At 53.2% G+C, this 21,605-nt stretch overlaps 2 protein-coding genes across 5 annotated transcripts in view; one reads left to right on the top strand and one right to left on the bottom strand.

The window, feature by feature from the left end:
- Window positions 1–226: 226 nt before the first annotated feature.
- On the top strand, window positions 227–6,463 carry RAB24 (RAB24, member RAS oncogene family). The gene is made up of 8 exons (XM_032794792.2): window positions 227–513; window positions 1,754–1,822; window positions 2,139–2,217; window positions 2,704–2,771; window positions 3,298–3,397; window positions 4,021–4,071; window positions 4,650–4,712; window positions 5,989–6,463. Exons 1-8 carry the CDS (start codon window positions 397–399, stop codon window positions 6,051–6,053), a joined length of 612 nt encoding a protein of 203 aa, XP_032650683.1. The 5' UTR covers window positions 227–396; the 3' UTR covers window positions 6,054–6,463.
- Window positions 6,464–8,332: 1,869 nt separating this feature from the next.
- Window positions 8,333–21,605, bottom strand: part of NSD1 (nuclear receptor binding SET domain protein 1) — a 124,385-nt gene continuing 111,112 nt past the window's right edge. For all 4 annotated transcript variants that reach the window (XM_075068221.1, XM_075068220.1, XM_075068222.1 and 1 more), the window contains one exon: window positions 8,333–21,548. In XM_075068221.1, the coding sequence (XP_074924322.1) occupies window positions 19,921–21,548 (1,628 nt within the window). In that variant the 3' untranslated portion in view covers window positions 8,333–19,920. The remainder of the gene's footprint in view (window positions 21,549–21,605) is intronic.

Here is a 21,605-nt window from a genome sequence, read left to right as displayed (position 1 = left end):
CCCCGCCCGGCTCCCCCCGCCCTGCGAGGCTCTTGTCTCCCCGCCTCCCCAGGTCCTGCCCCGCCGTTTGGTTGTTGCTCCCCAGCAGCTTCTGGGCCCTGCGATGCTCGCCCTGGGCCCGCCCAGCCAGGCGCCCGGGGCTGTCAGCGGGGGAGGCTGGATCTGGCTCGGTAAAGGCTGCGGTTCCCTGACCCTGGTCTGTAGTGTCAGCCCGTCCCTCCCGTGGTGTCTCCGCGCTGCAGCTGAAATCCTCCGCCTGACTCGCTCTTTCCTCGCCTGCGTGCGGCGCCCGTCTCGCTCAGCCAGCTAGAGCGACCCCAGGCCTGGCGCTGCTCACACAAGCGCCCGGACCCAGCAGGAAGCCCTGGTCGGGCACAGGCTGGCAGTGGCAGGAGAATGAGTGGGCAGCGTGTGGATGTCAAAGTAGTAATGCTGGGAAAGGAATATGTGGGCAAGACCAGCCTGGTGGAGAGATACGTCCACAACCGCTTCCTCGTTGGACCCTACCAGAACGTAAGCATGGCCTCCGCCCCGGGGCCCTACCAGAACGTAAGCATGGCCTCCGCCCCGGGGCCCTACCAGAACGTAAGCATGGCCTCCGCCCCGGGGCCCTACCAGAACGTAAGCATGGCCTCCGCCCCGGGGCCCTACCAGAACGTAAGCATGGCCTCCGCCCCGGCTCCCTACCAGAACGTAAGCATGGCCTCCGCCCCGGCTGCCTCGGGGACCCTACCAGAACGTAAGCATGGCCTCCGCCCCGGCTGCCTCGGGGACCCTACCAGAACGTAAGCATGGCCTCCGCCCCGGCTGCCTCGGGGACCCTACCAGAACGTAAGCATGGCCTCCGCCCCGGCTGCCTCGGGGACCCTACCAGAACGTAAGCATGGCCTCCGCCCCGGCTGCCTCGGGGACCCTACCAGAACGTAAGCATGGCCTCCGCCCCGGCTGCCTCGGGGACCCTACCAGAACGTAAGCATGGCCTCCGCCCCGGCTGCCTCGGGGACCCTACCAGAACGTAAGCATGGCCTCCGCCCCGGCTGCCTCGGGGACCCTACCAGAACGTAAGCATGGCCTCCGCCCCGGCTGCCTCGGGGACCCTACCAGAACGTAAGCATGGCCTCCGCCCCGGCTGCCTCGGGGACCCTACCAGAACGTAAGCATGGCCTCCGCCCCGGCTGCCTCGGGGACCCTACCAGAACGTAAGCATGGCCTCCGCCCCGGCTGCCTCGGGGACCCTACCAGAACGTAAGCATGGCCTCCGCCCCGGCTGCCTCGGGGACCCCCGGGGGCAGGGCAGGCTGTCGCCCCCTCGTGGGGGACTCAAACTGCTATAGGGGACCTTGATGATTATCACAAGGCAGCTGGGATGCCAGCAGAACACTGGCCTCGTCCCTGACTGCATCTGGCCTGTCGTCCCACAGCCTGGCTTATCTCGTCTATGCATAGAAAGCTTTGCAAAGACTTGTTTGAAATGCCAGCTGCAGTTTTTGTTTACAGCCAAGCCCTTTGGGTCAGTGCTTGAGAATCAGTGACCATGGCTAGAAACAAAGTGGAACTGTCCAAAAGAGCACCACAAGAGGGTTAGTGCAAATGAGTTTGGGCGAGGGAATTGGCTTGGAGGGAGATTGGATGGGATTCCTAAAACCTACTGTCCCTCAAAGGGGCTCTTGGGATTGGCAAACTGAGAGGCAAAGCCTAAGGGACCAGGAATACTGAGCGAACTGCTGCTTCCATCTCTTCTATTTCTGTTTAGACGATCGGGGCTGCGTTTGTGGCCAAAGTGATGTCAGTCAGGGGCCGGACAGTAACCTTGGGGATCTGGGTAAGTCTGATCTGAAATGGCTTCATGACCTTGCCAGCAGCTCTAGCTACTTTTAAAGTGGGGGAAACCCCACAGGTTTCTGATGGGAACTGCTGCTGCTTGTGGCAGCAAGGGGCCTGGAAGCTGGGGGCTCTGCATGGAGCGCTGCTGAGCAACTGGCTTCTCACAGGGCCATCTCTAAGTCCTAGCTCGGGTGAACTTCCCTGGTCTCTTGTTGCTGGGGCCTCGGCTTGACTGGGCGGGAGGCGGAGAGCAAGGCTGTGGGATCTCTCCAGTGGGGCACGGAAAGTGATGGCTTTTCTGTTGTTCTTCCTAGGACACGGCTGGGTCGGAGCGGTATGAGGCCATGAGTCGGATATACTACCGAGGGGCCAGGGCTGCCATTGTGTGTTACGGTAAGGGCTTTGCCCAGGGCACCTGGCTGTCACTGCAGCCATGCTGTTCCCAGCACCTATGATCCTCACCCCGGAGCATGCGCTGGTCACTGGTCTGTAGTGGGGAGCCGTGCCCTGAGGGAGCTCCCTCTGAAGGAAATGAGGCAATCCGTCCCCAGCCTTCTGAGCAGGGGAGGCGGAGGCCCCTGGCAGTTGTGCTGCTAGCTCTCATCTATTTCTTTAATCCCTGGAAGGGGAGAATTTTCAGTGTTCCACCAAGACCAAGATGGGGCTCAGCTACCAGCTAGAAGGTGGCACCTGCCCTCACCCCCAGCACCGAGGCAGCTTTCTGGCTGCTTGAGAGGATCCCCAGTGCTGCCGCAGGGTGTTCACCCCTTAGCTGAACTCCTCCACTAGGCATCTGTTCGTGCTGGCTGGGGGTCTTACTGTGCTCCCTGCAGGCATGGGGAGGGGGCAGGGCAGTGCCTGACTGCTCCCATCTCATAGATCTCACAGATAGCAGCAGCTTTCAGCGAGCTAAGTTCTGGGTGACGGAGCTGCAGAACTTTGAGGAGGTGAGTCACTCTCTGCTCCCAGTCCGGGACCATGGGCAGGGAAGAAGGGAGAGGTTCTGGAGCTGCTGTGGGGAGGGGGGTTAGTTCACACTTTCCTTCTGGAGCCTCTGAGCTGGTCAAACAGTTGGAGGGATTTTCCTTCCTTTGAGGAGCTGTTTCCAGAAGTTGCCAGGGCACTGAGCCCCCGACACACTCAGCCCAGCATGCAGCAGCCAACCCCATTCCTACCCAGCATAAAGCTTGGGGCTTCCCCCCATCCTGCTGCTAGCAGGTGTGTCTGCCTCAGGCCAAAGGCGAGACTCTGCACACAGGTGCTGTGCTCCAGGCAGTGGGTGTGTGGCTGTATGGGACGCCACGGCAGTATGTGACTAGGGGGGCAGGGCCACCTGGTGTGGAGAGGTGATTGTGGAAAGCATGCTTGGGGAGTGTGTATGCATGGGGGGAGAGGGTGGCTGGGGGGGGCCTGAAGCTGTTCCCTCTGAGCAGTCTCTGCACAGACAACTGTCCTGTTCTCTTCTTGCTCCAGAACTGCCGGATCTATCTGTGTGGCACCAAAAGCGACCTGTTAGAAGAGGACAGGAAGAAGCGGGGCATTGACTTCCATGATGTGCAGGATTACGCAGATGGTACATCTCTGCCTTTCCTCTGAGCACACAGCGCTGCCGTTCCCGGTCGCCCTCGCGCTCCAGGGGAGGTAGAGCTCTGGAGTCCAGGGACCACCCCAGTGCTCTGCTCTTAGCTTTGTTTTATGCCAGTCAGGTGCCGCCTGTCACGTTAGTCCCAACTCGGCAGGCAGACAGGGAGCCAGCGCTCACCTGCAGAGCAGGAGCTGAAAGGGAAGGTCTTGGCTTGATTTGCCATTAGTTTCATGCACACGGGGGGGAGTTAAGCAGGAGCTGGGAATGTCACAATGGGAGCTACTCAGTAAACTGAGCCTGTGCCCTACCACCAAGTCCCCACACACAGAAGAGTCTTGGGCAGGTCAGGGCCCTGGCTGGTGGGAGATGGTGCTGAGTGGCGAGGAGCCAGGCAGAAGCAGCACTTCCTGTCCTTGGGGGGGACAAGGTGGGGTGGAGCCAGCTTGTTCTGCCTGCTGGCTGGCTGCCTTGGTGACCCTGGCTGCAGCTCTTGCTTCAGGGTGGTTACCAGGAGGAATCTTGGGGGGCTGGCAGGCAGTGGTGGGGAACCTGCCCTCACCCTGCTGCAGACAGCACAGGCACCCTCTGGCACTAACCTGTTTGTATTTCAGAGATTAAGGCTGAGCTCTTTGAAACCTCCAGTAAGACAGGCCAGAGCGTGGGTGAGTTACCCCTTGGCCCCTGGTGGGTGCTTGGAGAACAGCAGGCAGGCAGGGGGGGTGACCGTACAGGTTAGGGGGGTCGCTGTCTTGGCCATCTTCCTACCTAAACATGCCCTGCACATCCACCCCCAGGTGTGCCCTGGAGCTGGCTGCTGCCAGGTTTTGTGGCACAGCAGTGCCAGTGTGGTAGGGGAGGGAGGGCAGTTCAGCAGAATTACTTGTCTGTCCTGTCAGGGCTAATGCAGGGAGCAGTCTGGGGAGATCCCCAGTCCCATAATGCCATGCTCTGGCTTGGGTCCGTTGGCTGCACCTAGGCATTATAGGAGACGGCCTGTGTGGGTCACAGCTAGCCTTTGGGTCTCGCCCCTTTGGCTGCCTCTGCAGTGAAGCAGATTCTGCCCCACTCCTCTAGTGCTGGAGGGTAAGTGAAGGTCCCTGCAGTGGGTTGTCTGCCCAGGGCTGCGGATTAGTGCCCCACACTGGGGAATTGTCTGCTCCTGGGAGCTCGAGGGCCCCACCCCACTACAGCTTGTGCTAGGAGTGCCAAGGAGACGCTCATTCTCCCCTTCCTGTCCCAGATGAGCTGTTTCAGAAGGTGGCTGAGGATTATGTCCAGTTCATGGCCTTCCAGGTGATGACAGGTGAGTGGGAGAAGAGGACCCTCTGCCTTGAGTCCCACGCACCAGCCAAGTCAGTGGCAGTGTGAACCTTTTCCACTTGCTCTCCGGCTGGTGTAGGTTTGTCATGCTACCTGAGGGGAACACACTCATGTAGTGGAGCAATCGGGTGTCACTTCCCCTTCGTTAATGCTCTCAGTTCAGCCCAGGCCTATGTTCAGGGCATTTGCTTCCTCGCAAGGGAAGGGGTGGTTCAGAGGTTGGGTGTTTCTTGAGGTCCTGGTGTGCAGGGAGTCCATGAGTCCCTGTTCTGTTCCCATGGATCTGTTCTCAGTGCTGCTGCAGGTGCCTGCTGATCCAGATCCATTTCCTTCATTTGCTCTTCTGCTGAGGCTCCGAGGTGAGATGCACCCAGCCAAAGCTGAGAGGAGATGCTGGAACTCAGCCCGGTGAACGTGTGGAAAGCTACAGCCTTCACTGCACCATCAGCACAGCTTGCAGCAGTGGTGCTGGCTCCCCCTTCACCTCCATTTGTCAGCAGGGACTGATGTCCCCTCACGCTGCTTCGAGGTGCACACGAGAGCAAGACTCCTGTGTGCTGGGGTGCAGGGAATGATGGATTCCCCACGGGCCTGCGCCAGGAAAAAACAGGTTGATGTCTGGTGATGGTGAAGGGGGTATATGCCATGGCAGACTGCACTGGCAGGATGAGCTCCTAGTTCACTGGAATTTTAAGGGGCTGCTGTCAAACCTGAAAATCCCATTTCCATCTGCACACACTGCACCTGCTGCTGTTCCAGGGTGACTAGAGCAGAAAGGCTGGAGAGAAACACACTCTATTTGTCGTTGCGTGTTGCATTTCCTACCCCATGCTCTACTGGCAGGTCTGGCTCCTGCCCCGCCCTGGGGGAGCACTCAGCCACGTGTTCCTCAGCCCTGGGAGGGGGACTGGTGTGGAAGAGGCAGCAGTCAGGCAGGTTCCTGGGCTTGGGCCCACAGGGGCCTAACCAGAAGATCAGCAGGAAACCCGGCAGGAATTATTCTTCAGGTTGAGGGCTCCCTGATTCAAGGGGCTGTGATCAGAGAAGTGGATTCTAAGACCTGGTCCACTTGTGTCTCTTCCCTAAGCTCTGTCTGCTGCAGTCTGGCACCCACCTTCAGGTCCTTAGTTTAGTCTTAGGCTGGCATGGTGGTTACAGAGCCGGTCACAGAGGCTGGCTCTATGGGCTGAAACCGAGCATCCTGCTGAGCTGGGCACAGAAGAGGCAGCAGCCCCCTTTCACTCGTGTTCTCTTTTCAGAGGATGAAGGCGTAGACCTGAGCCAGAAGAACAGCACCTACTTCTACAGCTGCTGCCACCACTGAACGTGTCCCCTGCTGCCAAGAAAAACCAGCTCGCTGGGTTTGCAGTTCCTGCTCTTCGGACTGTTTGTTTTCTGCCTGCTGTACGTAAGCTGTAGGGAATGCCTGGCCCCTGGCAGCATGGAGTACAGGATCCCCCCTGCCTGGCTCTCTCCTCCACGGGACTTGACAAGCAAAGGAGACTCAGACTCACTTTCGGCAGGACTCAGCTCCCTTGTGATGGACACCAAGTGTCTGCACGTTAGTGAAGAGTGTTTGGAATAGCTGCTTTCCCCAGCTGGTCCTTGCAGCTCAGGTCATGTCTAGCTGTGGCCGATGTGTTCCCTGGGATATGTTGCCTGATTCTTCGTAGGTTATTTAAATGGCTTCTATTAAGTTATATAAATGTAAATAAAGTGCATTGTGATCCATGAGGCCAGCTGGGTGTTCTTGGGGAAGCCAGGACAGATAGAGCTGGTGCTTTGGGACCTGTGGGGATGTTCTGCCTGCCACAGAAGGGAGGAATGTGTCCTTTCAGCAGCAGCTGGCCAGGAACCTATGGGCCCCCCGGTGGCAAGAGAGCATGGCCCCCAGGCCCAAGGTTTTCACCTCCTCCGGCTTCCTGATGAACCAACCCTGCTCAGTTCCCTCTATGTGCATTACCGTCATGCCTCTCTAATCTCCTCTAGTCCTGGCGTGTCTGCACTTGTAGGTGAGCCTGGCTGGTGCCTCTAGGAACTGGCTCTCAGTTTCTCACTGGGTAAGTGCACTGGAGAATAAAATGAAGCTCAGGCTCAAAGCTCTGGGGTTGAAGCAAAGGTAGAGATAGGATCAGGTCACCTCATTTATCCCAAGCTCTGCCTGTTTCTTCTCCAGTACCACAGATAAGACGTTCTTGACTGATTTCCAGGACAGGCCCTTAGCTGAAGGCACGCTGAAGCTTGTTGAGCCAATTCAAACCTTTGATGGCTCCCCCTGGCCACAGGGACCTCTGCCCGCTCCTTGGCTCTGGGGAGCAAGTGGGGAAATTACAGCGGTCCATGCTTCCTTCAGCGTACACTCCAGGATCTCAATTCTTTTCCACACACCCAGCACTGTTCTCGATCAGCCAATCTTCCAGAAAAAGGTCAATATACCCTCCCACGATGCTGCTTTGTAAACACTGCAGCACGGCCACCCCGCCAAATGGGTAACGGTGTTCTCAGTACCAACCGGAGCTGTCTTCTCATAGACACGTGAACGACTGCAGACACCACTATGAACATTTCTTCCTGAGATGGAGGCTGGGCTCAAGACACCCTGTGAGCACCAGGAAGTGCTGGTGTAGCCGATTTTTTTGTGCACTGGCAGCCTCTTGCTGGTGATCTTGGCCTCAAAGACCTGGATGTTGTGCTGTTTCTCCCCAGGCTGCTGTGCATTCTTTCGGAGAGGCAGAAGAAATTTTTCTCCGCATCTGCTCTCTCCCACTCAAACATTTCAGTGGGCAGTTGCTGCTGGAGTTGGAGCCTTTGGCTTCTCTTGGAATGGAAATCTAGCATCCAGCCCAAGCTCTCAAACCTTGGTTCCTGCCTGTACTATTGTACCTTGCCTCTATCCAATCCATCCCAGCCAAGAGAAGCTGCTGCAAGCCTAGCCTAGACCCCTGAGCTTTTTGCTGCAGGCCAGATATCCGTAGCGACGACTGGCTGTAAGTATCTGAGCTAGAGGCTAGCCCATCACAAGGGGTGCCTGAACTGCTGCCAGGTCATCCCAAGGTAACTTCCACTCACCCCAGTACCTCCTGCAGAGGAGGCAACAGGACGCACAACAGAGATTCAGTGCCTCTAATTTTCTGGACTCCAAAGCATTAGATTAAAAAAATGAAAACTCCAATGGTGGCATTAACGTGACTCAGACTCACTCAATTCTGCTTTTCGGTTCAGCTCATTTGCCATGTAAACTCGGAGGCAGAGACTCTGCCATTGGGCACTATAGAAATAACCATGTTAGAATGAGCCTACCATTACCTTCCCCTGAATGGGCAGCTTGCTCTACTTGGGGAGCAATGACTATCTCTAGAGCAGTGCTCTGGGGTGGGCTACCAATTTGTTCACAGCAATGTGTCACCAGCCAGGAGAGTCTGGTAGCTGAGCTGACCTCCCTGTGTGAGACTGGATGAAACTCATCCACAGAGGGAGATGTACATCACTCACCAGCTGCGCTCCTCGCAAGCCGTCACTGCACAGAGACTACAGGTAGAATCTCATGCTGCTTGTTAACCAGCACCTGCCCGACCTCAGGGAGACAAAACACACACAACAAAGTCAAGAGTAAAGTTAAACTTTACTTTACAGTAATTGTTTTCTTCTATATACAAAGAATTACAGTACATGTTCTGGGAGCACCTGGAGAAGGCCAACCCTCTTTTCATTATCATAAGTTTCACATACACAGCCAACATTCTAAGGGGAGCAAAGTGAAATTAATCAATGGTCCGAGACACTCCCCTTCTCTCTCTTCTAAAAATAATAGATATATACTGTAAATATATATGCCTCTCTCGCTCCATCGCATGTTCTTTGCACAGGACTTGGGGCAGGTGAGACCAGACAATCTTTCACAAACTCCCATGTGCTGCTGTGTTCATCCACTGCTCCCTGCGTGCACACACAAATAAAGCACTGGCACAGTCATGGCAGACCACAGTGATACTTGGCAACTCCTTCCTGCAGTTGTTACCCAGGCACTATTCCCAGTTACTTCAGTGGAAGTTTTGCTACAGCATGGGCCCTGCACGGTGTCCATCTCACCAACCCCAGGGCACCCAGTGTGTGAGAGGCCTGACATGATGTTCAAGTAGGAAAGCTATCACACGCATTCTTCATTCAGATCGTTAGCACTAATCACACTGGAGCAATTTGCCTCTACAGCCCCCCTCTCTGCTGCATGACCTTGTGATGTTAGTCCTAACCTCTTAGTTCCTTCAGCTAAGGAAGAGGAGTGTAGTTTAAGCAGAGAGCGCTGGCAGTGCCCCATACAGACGAGGGGTGCTTCGCTTTTTACAAACATTTCTCCCCTGAACTTTTAAGCAGCTTCATATAAACCTGATCCATCCCTTGTTTCATCATTTATTCCTCAGGGCAAGGAGGGGGTACCCCTCCCTTGGTCACAGCAGACAAAGGCCCTGCAGAGGCACATCTTGCTCCAGTTGCTGACGGGGGGGGGGGGGGGGGAGAAGGAGGGGTCAGAAAGAATTTCCCTGCAGGCTCTGACACCCGCCTCCCTGCCTTGCAGTGCGAGCCCCAGGACTGAAGAAGCTACTGGACTGATACAAGCCTAATGCAGTGTTCGGGAGAACCAATGCAACAGGAAAGGGCCAACCCTGAGGCTGAGCACAACTTTCCACTCCCAGTTCTGCCATGGCATGGGGGCTAGCCCAGTGGGCAGGGGTAGGATCTTGTCAAAGCCGTGTGCACTTTACACCAGGCTCCCACTGTCCTAACAATGGCAGATCAGGGGGCAGAGTGTCAAGTGTATGCAAGGCCAGGCCTCTGCTGCCAAGCTGCTCTACCATTGCTCCAGGAGCATCTCTCACTTGCTAACACACTAACTGCTTGTTAGAAAATACAGAACTTTCAGCACCATTAGCCCCTGCCCATCTCAAGGCAGTGATCTTGCTAATGCTCTAATTCCATTCTCCCGTGTCTGACTGATTGGTTCTCAAACTCCTGTATCATATGGGTCTGCAAGTAGCTTAACTGACTTCTTTCTAATCCTTTATCCTCCCTGCAGACACCAACAGAGCATGCTGACTGTTCAGTTTGCTTTACAGGTTCCAAGCATAAAGGTCCAAAATCCAGTTCCTCTAGGTCAATGGTTCTGAAACACCATAAAACTGAAGCCAGCTCAGTCCCCTACGGTAACACAGCCCATGCATAGGTCTTTTTTCTCTTTTTTAAACACAGACTCGCTGGCACCTTGGTCTGCTTTGAAGGCGGCTCAAATCTGGATAACATCAGAACAATGTGGGTGTTCCTGTGAGCCCTGTCCTGTCTGTTTCAGCCACTCTAACAAAGGCCCAGCCCCGCTACCAGAGAAGGAAGGATTCAGCTTGCAAAGGAATTGCAGCCGCAGGGCTGGGGGACAGGAATTCAGCCTGGCTGTGCTGAGCAGCCAAACTCTGTACAATAGCACCACGAGAGCCCAAGTATTTAGCCAAGGGCAAATGTAAGATTACCACGTTCCCTAGCAACAGGACATAGCACTATTTGTCGAGATTTCCCCAAGAGGTAGATCGGGTACTCCCGGTCCGGCCTCCCACAGCCACTCCTCTAGCCCACGGTGCAGCATATCACTCTGCTGCCAAGATGGCAGAGGGGTCTGGCTGGCTTCACTGAGAACATCACATCAGGACGTCTCTAAAGAAAGGAATCTGCTTTCACTTTATTACCTGGTCGCCAGGAGCCCAGCTAGCTCGCGCCATACAAAGCTCCTGCTGAAGCCAACGGGAAAGTGAAGGAACAAGTGTTGATAATCTCCCCTAGATCTGTCCCTTCTCCAAGGACACAAGAACCCAATGAGCAGGGAGGCCTGTTACATTGGACAAGTTAGTAACTGGATCCCAACAGCTGCTTCCAATGGTGCAGTACTAGCAAGGAGATGTACTATTGTAGACAAGCCTCAGGCAACTGACACCATGTGCTGAGCAGCTCTTCAGAACCGATGTCTGCACGAGTGGCTCAGGATCACGGCAAGTTCTACTGTAATGTTCCCAGCTAGCAGCTAGGTTCCAACGGTGTAAGGCTCAGTGCGATGCAGTAATTCAGGGCACTGTACAGTCGAGAGATGTACATTGAGTGTTAAGGTTAAATTTAACAGAAATCCAAACACGTTAAGGTGTTGAAATGCACAGTTCAGACTCCCAAACAACCCTGCCTCCGCCCCGTAGTGATGTCAGTCAAGAACCATTCAGTTAGGATTGATGCTCATCAGTGCCTGTGATCTCCGATTAAACTGAACTGACTTTTCCAGACAGAGGCTTTTCCCCATTTTTCATTTCTGCCTTTACAGGGATGAGTTAAAGTTGTTTACACAACTTAACTGTGCATAGTCTCATCTTAACATGCTGTATTTCTTTTCTGTTTAACATTAACTTCAAATTCCCTGGGTTTAATAATGCTAGTTTTAAATCAATCACAACATCCCTGTATATTTTACCCTAATTTACTAATATGTATTCTCTACCTTAACTCCATCATACGTTTTTCTCTGGGGATTTGTTTTCTTTTTAACTACTAAAGTATTCATATGTGATCAGTAAACAAAACTCACAAAGCAACAGCTACCAAGGGATATTTTTAATGATCTGAAGATATGTAGCATCAGCCTTAACCATCTTTTAAAATTTTAATTTTTATGTCCGGATTCACCAGTGCGCTGGCAGCTTTCTGTACTTGGGAGCAGTGCCGAGGTGGATAATTAAGCTGCATTTGCCGTTGTTTTTCATCATCAGAGCAGTGCAATGCCCCCTACCCCTTCCCTCCATATTCCCCAGTGCGAACACACGCCCCCATTTCTCCCTGCTGGATAGATTTGGTGCAACAGGTAGGTTTTGAAAAGACCTCATTAGTATTAAGTGCTATTATTTTGCAGTTATTCTTCATAAAGGAAGGTTACTTATAGTAATGGGAGAGCTTCGAGATGTCACAGCAGGTATTCACTGTGGATCCATACGTGCTCTGGGAGCCCAGGACTGGACATTCTTCAATAGGGGTGTCTGTTGGGCCACTCACGTACCCTGCGTCTCCTTGTGCTGTGAACCAAGGGGATAAGCGGCTGCATGGACCGACGGCCTCTCCAATTCCTACTCTACCATGAACCCTGTGAGGATCCAAAGCTGGAGGACGAGGCTGGGTCTGCAGCGACCACACAGAAGAAAAAGAACCTTCTCTTTTGGTCCCAATGGCTACTCACTGTGGGTGAGTCCCAGGCAGGTGGCCAGGGCAAGACGAGTTCTGCACACAGCTCACAGAATGGCTGAGTCGAAGGAAGCGTCCTCAGCTGAGGCCTGATTCAGTGACTAGTGTCCTGTGAACACGTGACCGGAGTGCCAAGTCACCACTCTACAAACTTCAGAGGGGTCCCTTGGCAGGATGCCACTGCAGCAGCTTGTGCGCTGGTCGAATGAGCCCTGACAGCCTGGAGAGGAGGGGTTCCCGCCCTCTCAGAGCAGAGAAGGATGCAGCTGGAAATCCATTCTGAGTGTCTTGGAGAAGATATTGCTTCTCCTTTCATCCTCACAGCTATGGACACACAGCCGTGGAAATCTCCTGCAGGGCCTTGTCCCATCCCGACAGAACAACCCGAGCTATCCAGCATCCAGAGAGCAGCCTCCTGCCCTCACTATTCCTTTGAAAATCCAGGTAATACACAGGCAGGTGAACGGCTGGTTACAGTGGAAGTCAGCTGGAACTTGGGATACAATCTCAAGGACACTGTCTCTGTGAATGACAGGATCAGGCAGGTCTGCCACTGGGCCCAAACTCACCCATTCTCCTGGCCAAGGTAACAGCTTTAAGGATGGTTACCTCCAAAGAGCAGGACTGAGGTGGAGGCTCAGGGTTCAAACAGTGGTTTCATGAGCTGGAAATGGACCAAGTTCAGGTCCCAGGACAGAGGTGGTCTTGATACCGTGGGAACATTCTGATGAACTGACCAGTCCTCTACTGAGGATGAAAGGCATCGACAGCTCTAAATAAACCCTTAATGAAATGATGAACAGCACTGCTGACTTCCAGGAGAGGAGACAGTCCAAGACAAGAAGAATGCCAGACTCCTCTGGAGGCAAACTGTGCCTTTGACACCACATGGAGAGCTGCTTCCACTCAGCAGCGTAACACTTCCTTATAGAGGGTTTCCTGCTACTGAGAAGCATGGATCTTTGAGTAGAATCTCTCTAAGTCTGTTGCCCATCCAAAAAACAGGCTGTCAGATGAAGAAATATGGGTTGGGATGGGTGGTCCTTGTCCCCACTCTGTGACGACAGGTCCAGAAATGGCTGTAGGCAAATGTATAGCAAAAGCAATAAATCAGGTACTTCCTGTTGTCCTGGGTTGCCAAGAAGTCACTGGATCAAGTGGAGCTCCCCTTCATGGTCTGCGTGAGGACGCCTGCCGAGGCTGTCCGCTAGGGAGTTCTCATTCTCCCCAGTAGGTGCACTGCAGAGAGGATGAGCTGATGCTGGACAGCCTCCCTGCAGAATGATGCAGACCTTGTTAATATAGCAAAGAGTGGTCATATTGTCTGATCAGACCTGGACAGGGTGGCTCAGATAGAGGGGAGGACTTGTATGCATGCTTTGTGGATGGCCCAAAGCTTGAGCAGGTTGATGTGGCATGTGAACTCTTGCAAAGTCCAGGAACTCTGATCTCTGTAGTCACGCAGGTGGGCCCCCAGCCAAGTCAGGCTGCATGTCACAAGTGTCTTTGGCAGTGGGGTGGGAGCAAAGATAATCCCCACAAATATCGACTCCCTTTTCCTAACAGGTGAGAGATGCCCGAATGCTGGAAGGAAGGGCGACTCTCTTGTCTGAGGAGTCCTTGCGTTGACTTTCCTCAGCCAAGCCTGGAGACTGCAGTGGGGAAGCCTGGGGATGGGTGTAGGTGCGTGTCATCACATGGCCTAGGACCAGACTGTCTGATGACTGAGAAGTTGGATACTGAGGTCTCTCATTGTTAGGAATCTGTCCTGTGGTAAGTAAATTCTGGGTGCAAGCAAGTCAAGAACAGCTCCAATAAATTCTGCAGTCGTGGATGTTAAATAGACTTTCTTGGGTTTACCTGAAGTGCCAAGGAGAGGCACAGGTCAAGCAAAGCAGCGAATGCTGTATGCACTGCCTGCTACCATCATCCCTTGAGGAGCCAGTCACCTAGACAGGGATATGCGTGGTAGCAGTGATGGTGTAGGTGTGCTGCACTCCTGTCAGGACTTTCATAAAAGCTGCCAAAAGGCCCCAGGGGGGCACCAGGTACTGGAAGTGCTCTGACCCCACCATGGAAAGCAAGAGTTTTCTGTCTGTATGTACGTGAAAAGGCATCCTTTAAATCCACAGTCATCATCCGGACTGCTGAACGGCAGCTGCCAGAGTCCAGGATGGGTCCCTGCCCCTCTTCCTTTTGGAGATCAGGAAGTATATGGAGTAAAAGCCCTTTCCCTGGCATTGAGCAGGTACCAGTTCTGTTGCTTCTAGTTGGATTGCGGATTCCACTTCTGTCTGAGGAGCTCCTGGTGAGAAGGGACCCTGAAGAGGGATGAGGATGGGGATTTTGCAGAAGGGACAGGGACTGGACTGTGTAGCTGGCTGAGATGATGCCAAAGGCCCATCTGTCACAACATTTAACTTCTGACATCAGAAGAAAAGAGGTTAGATGGCCACCAAAAGGGGTGGGGAGACTGGACAGACAAGCACTGGAGGTGCGAGGCTCTTGACTGTCCCCACGATGACCAGACTTACTGAGAGACGTCTGGTTCAGCAAGACAGGGTGCTGGAGTCCTGAGCTGGCAGGGAAAGCAGGAGCAGAGGTAGTCATGGCACATTGGGTGGCAGCCCCCAAAGGGGTTCTGTGATCCAACCCGTCACATGCCCCCAAATGATAGATCTTCTAGAGTGGCTTGAACCTCCTCGGGGAGACCCGACGCCTGCAGCCATGATGCCCATCTCATGACTGAGGCAGCCAGAGAACAGGAAGCCATGTTTACTGCATTCAGGGACGCCTGCAGAGATGACTCGGTTACAAGCTTTTCTTTATCTGGGACAGCCTGGAAGGTGGCTGGATTGTGCCAAAGGCTTTCAGCAGGCCAAAGGTGGCCTCATTTATAAAGAGCGCTTTGAAGTGGGTTTCAGAGCGCTGGAATCTCCTGGTATCGCCAGTGCTGGCTCTTGCTCCCTGTGAACTCTGAGTGCCCCTGGTCCAGGGCTTGGATTCTCACTCAGCCCCGAGGGGTGGGGAGCCATCCTCTTCTTTGACGACTTATGAGAGAACTTGTCAGTCTTCTGAGGAGTGTGTCTTTCTCTACCCTCTTCATGCATCCTCAGGTCTGCTGGAGAGCTCCATCAGTGCCTGCGGAGTCTGAGCTGCCCGGACTGCCCAGCACAAGGGGGAAGAGGAAGGAGAAGCAGATCTCACACTTTGATGGGATGTGAGATTCCCGGAGGCAGCAGAGGCAAGTCTTCTGAGCACTGGTCAACAGGAAGACTTGGCATGCAACACAGTGCTTGAAACCTGGGGTCTTGGGCGTAAATGCCTCTGACGTGGGGGGAATAAAGTGGAGGGAACCTCCTGCCCCCACTAACAGCTACTTGAAAAGCCCTAGCTAACTAATGAAAGGAGCCACATAACCAATAAACCATTAAAACCATGTTTAATGAGGTTGAGACTAACAAAGACAAGAGGACCCGTCCCAAAATGCAAGCAGTAGCAAGGAACTGGAGAGGCCGCTGATCTGCACTGTCACTTATATGCCCTCAGTTCACAGCAGAGCACAGACATGGACCAACGGACACGGCTATCGAAGCATTTCTGGTCCTGAGTGCTTGGAACATGTGCACCCCAGGGCCAGACCACAAAGACGTACTGAGTGTTTTCTCCAGCAGCAAGAGGCTGGTGCACAGCATCTTATCCTACAGAGAAGCTCACCAAAGGCTGCCCTTCCAAACAGGCACGCTCGCCCACTGGCCTCCTCCTCACTGCTGCCATTGCTCTGAATGGCACCAAGGCCACAGGTGAAGTCCTCAGGGGAGACAACAGCTCTATGCAGTCAGGGGACTGAGAGAAGCAGATGAGTAGAGGTGATGACCATCTTGCTAAAGGCAGCTAATGACCTCAGTTCCTTGGAGAACAATGGCAGCCTGCAGCTATTTTGCAAGAGAGCTTTTGCGGGAGGGTTTCTATGAACCTTCTTCAGCGTCTCTCAAAGGGGAAACTTTCAGTTACGAGCAGACAGAAAACACATCTCTTAACCCAAAACTCTTCTTTCCAAAAACCGCCCCTTGCACTAGATCTACTCAGGAGCCACCTCTTGCAGCAACACCTCAGCTGAGACTATTTGGGGGGAAAAATGTCCGATGCCTCTTTGTTATGTAGAATGTGTTTGTCCTCAACGATGAGGGTGAATTCCTGCTGTAAGTTCAAATCTTAACTCCACCTTACCTGTGGGGCAGCCCCTCTACCTGGTACTGATGCCTCTAGTATAGATGCACCCTGAGTCTCCCTTTCTCCATTAAATCATTTATCTCGGTAGAGCTCAGTATCTAAGGCAAAGGTCAGAATGAATGGCCTGCAAACTTCATTTCATTTACTTTAACACTGACTGTTTCTCTCTCTACTATCCTACATGAGCACTAACATGTTTGTGACGCTATTTTCTATATAAAGAATCCAGTGACTTGAATTACTGATGCGAATTCTAAAAGGTAGCAAAGGAAATAAATGGCATTTAAACAGTCCCAATACAAATATCTCCTCCAGCATCCAATTCAGCAGATGCAGCTGGCTGCCACAATCTCAAACAGTGGAATTCAATTTTGTTTCCTTTCATGTGGATTTACCTGGCAGACAGTGTGCCAGTCTGACCCTGAGGCTGAAGTCACTTTAGTCCTCCCCAGATAGAGGCAGCCTTGGTTCCAGCAGAGCATGTCTCAGGGATCGCATCTAGAGGCAAGAGAGCATTCTGTCTCAGAGATCCCTTCAGGCCCTCGCCTGTTTGCCAAGGTTGCCAACAGGGTTCGGACATAAAGCTGTTAATTTCTTCTCCATCATATTAACTTACAGAGATGTTCTCATCAGTATCAAAAGCTCAGTCCTCTAGTCTGGGATAACACAGAAGTGGCCACAGAGCCACAGTTCTTCAGTGTTCTGCAGCTCGCTAGCAAGGGGCCAGGGCACATCCCGCTCCCGGGGAGTTCAGCCCCGTGCAGAGAGGAAGATCCCACTAACTGCACAGCCCCTTCCACCTGATACAGAACAACTGCTTCCTGGTTTCTTCACTTCTCCTAACTCTCTAGGTGTAAGAGTGTTTATTTGTATTAACTTCTAAACTGACACAAACACTGCCTGTAAGTGATATTTCCCAGTGCAGATTCGTATTTACCCAAGCAGGTGCACAGCTATTCTAAAGTCAGCTCTGTGAAACGTGTCAGTTGGAGGATGGGTGGACTGGAAAACTGGATCTGTACAGAAAAGGTCTGGAGGGACAAGGGAAGAGAAACAGTGGCGTAATCAAGTGAGTGGCGTAAGGCTGTGGGCTTAAAATGTCATGCAATGTCTCAATCTACTTTCACTATCCAAACGGGAGCTCCTAAAGAACTGCTGAGTGCGCTGGAGGGATTCTGCTGCTGTGAACCTCACTCTAGATTTAAACACATGATTTATGAGAATGATTCTTCTAACCTGCGCTCACTGAGAACTTCTCCACTGTAAAGATTTAAAATAGCCTGCACCAAAAATATTCACAGTTTATTTTTCATGAAACAAATAACTAGGTAACACATGACATTGCAAAACAGAGTTGGACAAAGCAGTGCAGATGTCTTTTCTTGTTCTAGCTCCTCTGGCTGGGCAGCTGGCACAGAGGACACTCTACTCACACAGTCTACATGGCAAAGTCCAGCTCATGGGAAGGGCTATCAATGTCAATTAGAGAATTATTTTCCTTCTCACACATGATAAATACTTAACATACGGAACCTCATTACCGTTTTTTGTTTTTTTTTTGTAATTTTGTTTTTATTTTAAAAAGTTAATAAAATGCCCTTAGTTTATCCTCTCTCAGTGGCTCTGAGGAGACATCCTGATTCCCCTTGTGCAGGAGTCACACAAAATAGTAACTGCTTGCATCTCCCCCAGCTCAGCAGAGATCAGGGACCGACCTGCAGGTCTTCACGGAAAAACAACAACACACACTATGATTCCATAAGCCATAAAGCTTTTCCAAGTCACGAGCTACGCTGAGGGGTCTGACGCGATTCAGACTGGAGAAGAGAGACAAGACAGCACTGCCCAGAGGGGACACTTTCTTGGGGAGCTGAGTTTGGAAAGGAGAATGGAGCAGGATTTGCCTTGTTACAGAGATCTCTCTCCCTATCACAGAAACCTGCAAAGCTAATTATTGCTCTCTCTTGGAGCAGTGAGAACACGTGAGCTGAACGCCAGCCCTGACCTGTTCCTGAGTCAGAGGAAAGAGGCTAGTATAGAACTAAGGCTCCCCCCTCTGAGGAGAGACCTACCGCTCGCTCTGAAACAATGGGGGACACAGGCTGAAGCTGGACTCCTGCTGCCCAGGTCAGTGGAGCTCAGGTTTGCCATGTAGCTAATGAGTTGGGAGACAGTGCTGATCAGACAGTGCTTCCCGATGGCATAGCACACTGCACTGACTGTAGGCAGCACGAACGCAGACTGCCCGGCTACTCTTTCGCAGGTCACAAGCGTCACTGCCTAAGTCCCTGCCCGTCATTCTACCATATCAATGCCGCAGCAGAGGGTATTTCTGCCTCAGCAGGCAGGTAAGGTCATTGCCTCCATCAGGTCTACTCGGAATACCAGCCTGGCAAGTCACCAGGCATAGCTACCATTAGTGGAAAAGGGAGAGAGAGAGAGAGAGAGGCCAGCCAGGTGCTAGAGCCATTGTGTTCCAGTGTGAGAACTACTACCTTGAGGGGCTGGTTTTCTGACACACAGACACTTCAACATAGTCCAGGTAATTCAAGTCTCCTGTGGGGATTTTTGGTTGGAAATACAGAGGCTAACCAAGGGGAAGGGTGTTGACATGGTAGCTTCTTGACTCTGCACTATGGAGTGAATTCCACAGAATTCACTCTGCTAGGCTACCAGCCACTCTGCAAACAGGACTCCTAAGCATGTGGTTGAGATGGGGGAGGAAGAGACTATTTAGTTTGCTAGTTCATGGTAACAACCAAGGTGGAGAAGGAACTGCCTGGAGCGTTCAGAGGGCAGCATCTCTACCCTGTCAAAGGCAGTGCTCGGCATCCAGTAGGGGCCTTACTCACGCTCCACCCTGCTACAGCTGCCTCCAGAGCTCACAGCTTTGTATGTGCAGTGGAAATTCCGCCTGTCCCACGTTACAGAGCTAAGATCCAAGAGTGAGAATCCTGGCAGAAGGTATCTTCAGAGACCTTCTCCCCCCACCCCCAATCACAGGGCCTGCGCAGGAGCAGTTCTCTTGCTCACACTGGAATGAACTGTACAGTCTGGCAGGAGCAGGCTCCTCCACTAAGTCCACAGGACTCCGCCATTTTACAACAGCACCTGTGTTTTGGTGAGCCTTGCACTGGTGACAAATACCAATGTGCACACTCAGGCAAACACTTGCAAAGGAAAACCCTGTGGGGAAGGAGAATTGGGCAGCACAAGTGCTAAATCCCTTCCCCTCTTCAGAGTCTAGCAAAGACGTGTCCCATTACTCTGTGCACCATTTAATCATTTGAAACATCTGAGATCCCAGTTCAGACTAGTTGTTCTGCTTCCATTAAGAACAGTTAACAAAAAAGGAAATTGCTTCCTCAGGGCCATTTAGCTGTTTTGGAAACCCATTGTGGATGCAGACCTCGCATGCAGACGCGCTAGATCAGTAATGTGACCATTTCAATGGAATTAGAGATTTTATCCGGAGTGGACTCTTTATTTCAACGTTACCGTTTCTAAAAGGAAGAAGAAAAGGTTGCTGATGCTCACTTTCTGTGGCTGGGCCACATTCAGGTTTAGGTAAACGTCCTTGCTTATGTCATGAGAGCGCCTGGGCTCGAGGCTGGGCTCAGAGATGTGAACAACAAACAAAACAAAGAAAATCCCTCTCCCCAAACAAACTGACTGCAACCTGCCTGCCTCATTCACTGACTTCACTTCGGTTTCGATTCAGCCAATTCCTGACTGGGAGAATCCTGGTTACGGACTAGCACTATGTTTTGCTCAGGCAAAGGGGCCTGCCCCAGTGGTGTCTGTGCTTTTCCAGAGAGCCAAGGGATCTGCTCAAATGTCTGAATGTTCCTGGCAAGCCATGAAGCCTGCTCTGGGGGCACTGGTGCTTCCCTGGCAGGCAGGGGGGTCTGTTCAAATGTATGTAACCTCTCTGTGGTCCAAGGGCTCTGCTCTGTGGGTGCTGATGCCACCTCCCCATCAGCCTGAGTTGGCGGCTCAGGTGTCTGTAATTTCTCTATGGTGTGAGGGGACTGCTCTGCAGGCATCAGTGCTTCCACAGTGGGCCAGTGGGGTGGCTCATATGTTTGCAATTTCTCCATGGGCCAAGGTGCCTGCACCACGTGTGTCACTGCCTTTCCTGCAAGCTGAGGGGTCTGCTCCTCAGGTAAACAAGTTCGCTCCACCGCTGTGGCTCCCCTCTCTTTTGGCTGAGCATTCTGATCCCCGGGCCTCAGTGCTTTCTCAGACATCAGCAGCCTTGGAGCTGCGGGAGGCCTGTCCAACGCCTGATGCTGCAGGGCCCCGGCGGTGGGAGCCTCATCTGACAGCAGGGGCTGCGGGCCCTTGGTGGGAGACTTGCCCAACAGCTGAGGCCGTGGGACCCTAGCGAGGGCGGGAGACTCATCCAACAGCTGAGGCCACTGAGCCTGGGAAGCAGTGGGAGACTCGTCCGAGGGAAGAGGATCCAGGCCCTTGGTTGGAGACTCATCTGTGGGAGGAGGCGACGGAGGTCCAGCAGCGGAAGGAGACTCATCTGAGGGCAGAGGCTGCTGGCCTGTGGTGGTGGCAAGAGGCTTGTCCGACTGCTGAAGCCTCAGGGATACAACGGTGGGTTGTTTATCTGACTGTAGCCTCAGGGCCATGGCAGCAGCAGGCTTGTCTGATGGGTGCAGCCTCAGGGCCACGGTAGAGCAGGTCTTGTCTGATGGCTGCAGCCTCAAGGCCACAGCGGAGCAGGGCTTATCCGATGGCTGCAGCCTCAGAGCCACGGCGGAGCAGGGCTTGTCCGATGGCTGCAGCCGCAGAGCCAGGGTAGAGCAGGGCTTGTTCGATGGCTGCAGCCGCAGGGCCAGGGCAGAGCAGGGCTTGTCCGACGGCTGCAGCCGCAGGGCCACGGTGGAGCAGGGCTTGTCCGACGGCTGCAGCCGCAGGGCCACAGCGGAGCAGGCTTTGTCCGACGGCTGCAGCTGCAGGGCCACAGCGGAGCAGGGCTTGTCCGACGGCTGCAGCCGCAGGGCCACAGCCAGAGGCAGCCTGTCAGAAGGGGGACGCCTGAGGCCCAGGACTGCAGGCTGGTGGTTGGAGGGCTGAGTGTTTTGACGGTTAGCCGGTGGGACTGTGGGAGGCACATACTCACGAATTTCCCCTGGCTCTAGAGGGTTGGGTCCACAGGGATCATGCTCTGTGCATGATAAGCGTCCATCCAATTTGGAGATAAAGAGCATGCCCTCCCGGTGCTGCTTGCAGAAGGAGCTGGGACACATCTCACAGAAGGAAGCTGCTTCTTTGCCACACACATCACACTGATGCCAAGGGCACTCCCACTTCCCTGCAGCACAAACAGGAGAAAAGGCGTCTTAGGAGGGAATGTAACAAAGGTACCCAG

The sequence above is a fragment of the Chelonoidis abingdonii genome, chromosome 7 (assembly GCF_003597395.2).
Source record: "Chelonoidis abingdonii isolate Lonesome George chromosome 7, CheloAbing_2.0, whole genome shotgun sequence".
NCBI classification, from domain to species: Eukaryota; Metazoa; Chordata; order Testudines; family Testudinidae; genus Chelonoidis; species Chelonoidis abingdonii.
This window is presented reverse-complemented; position numbering and strand designations above follow the sequence as displayed.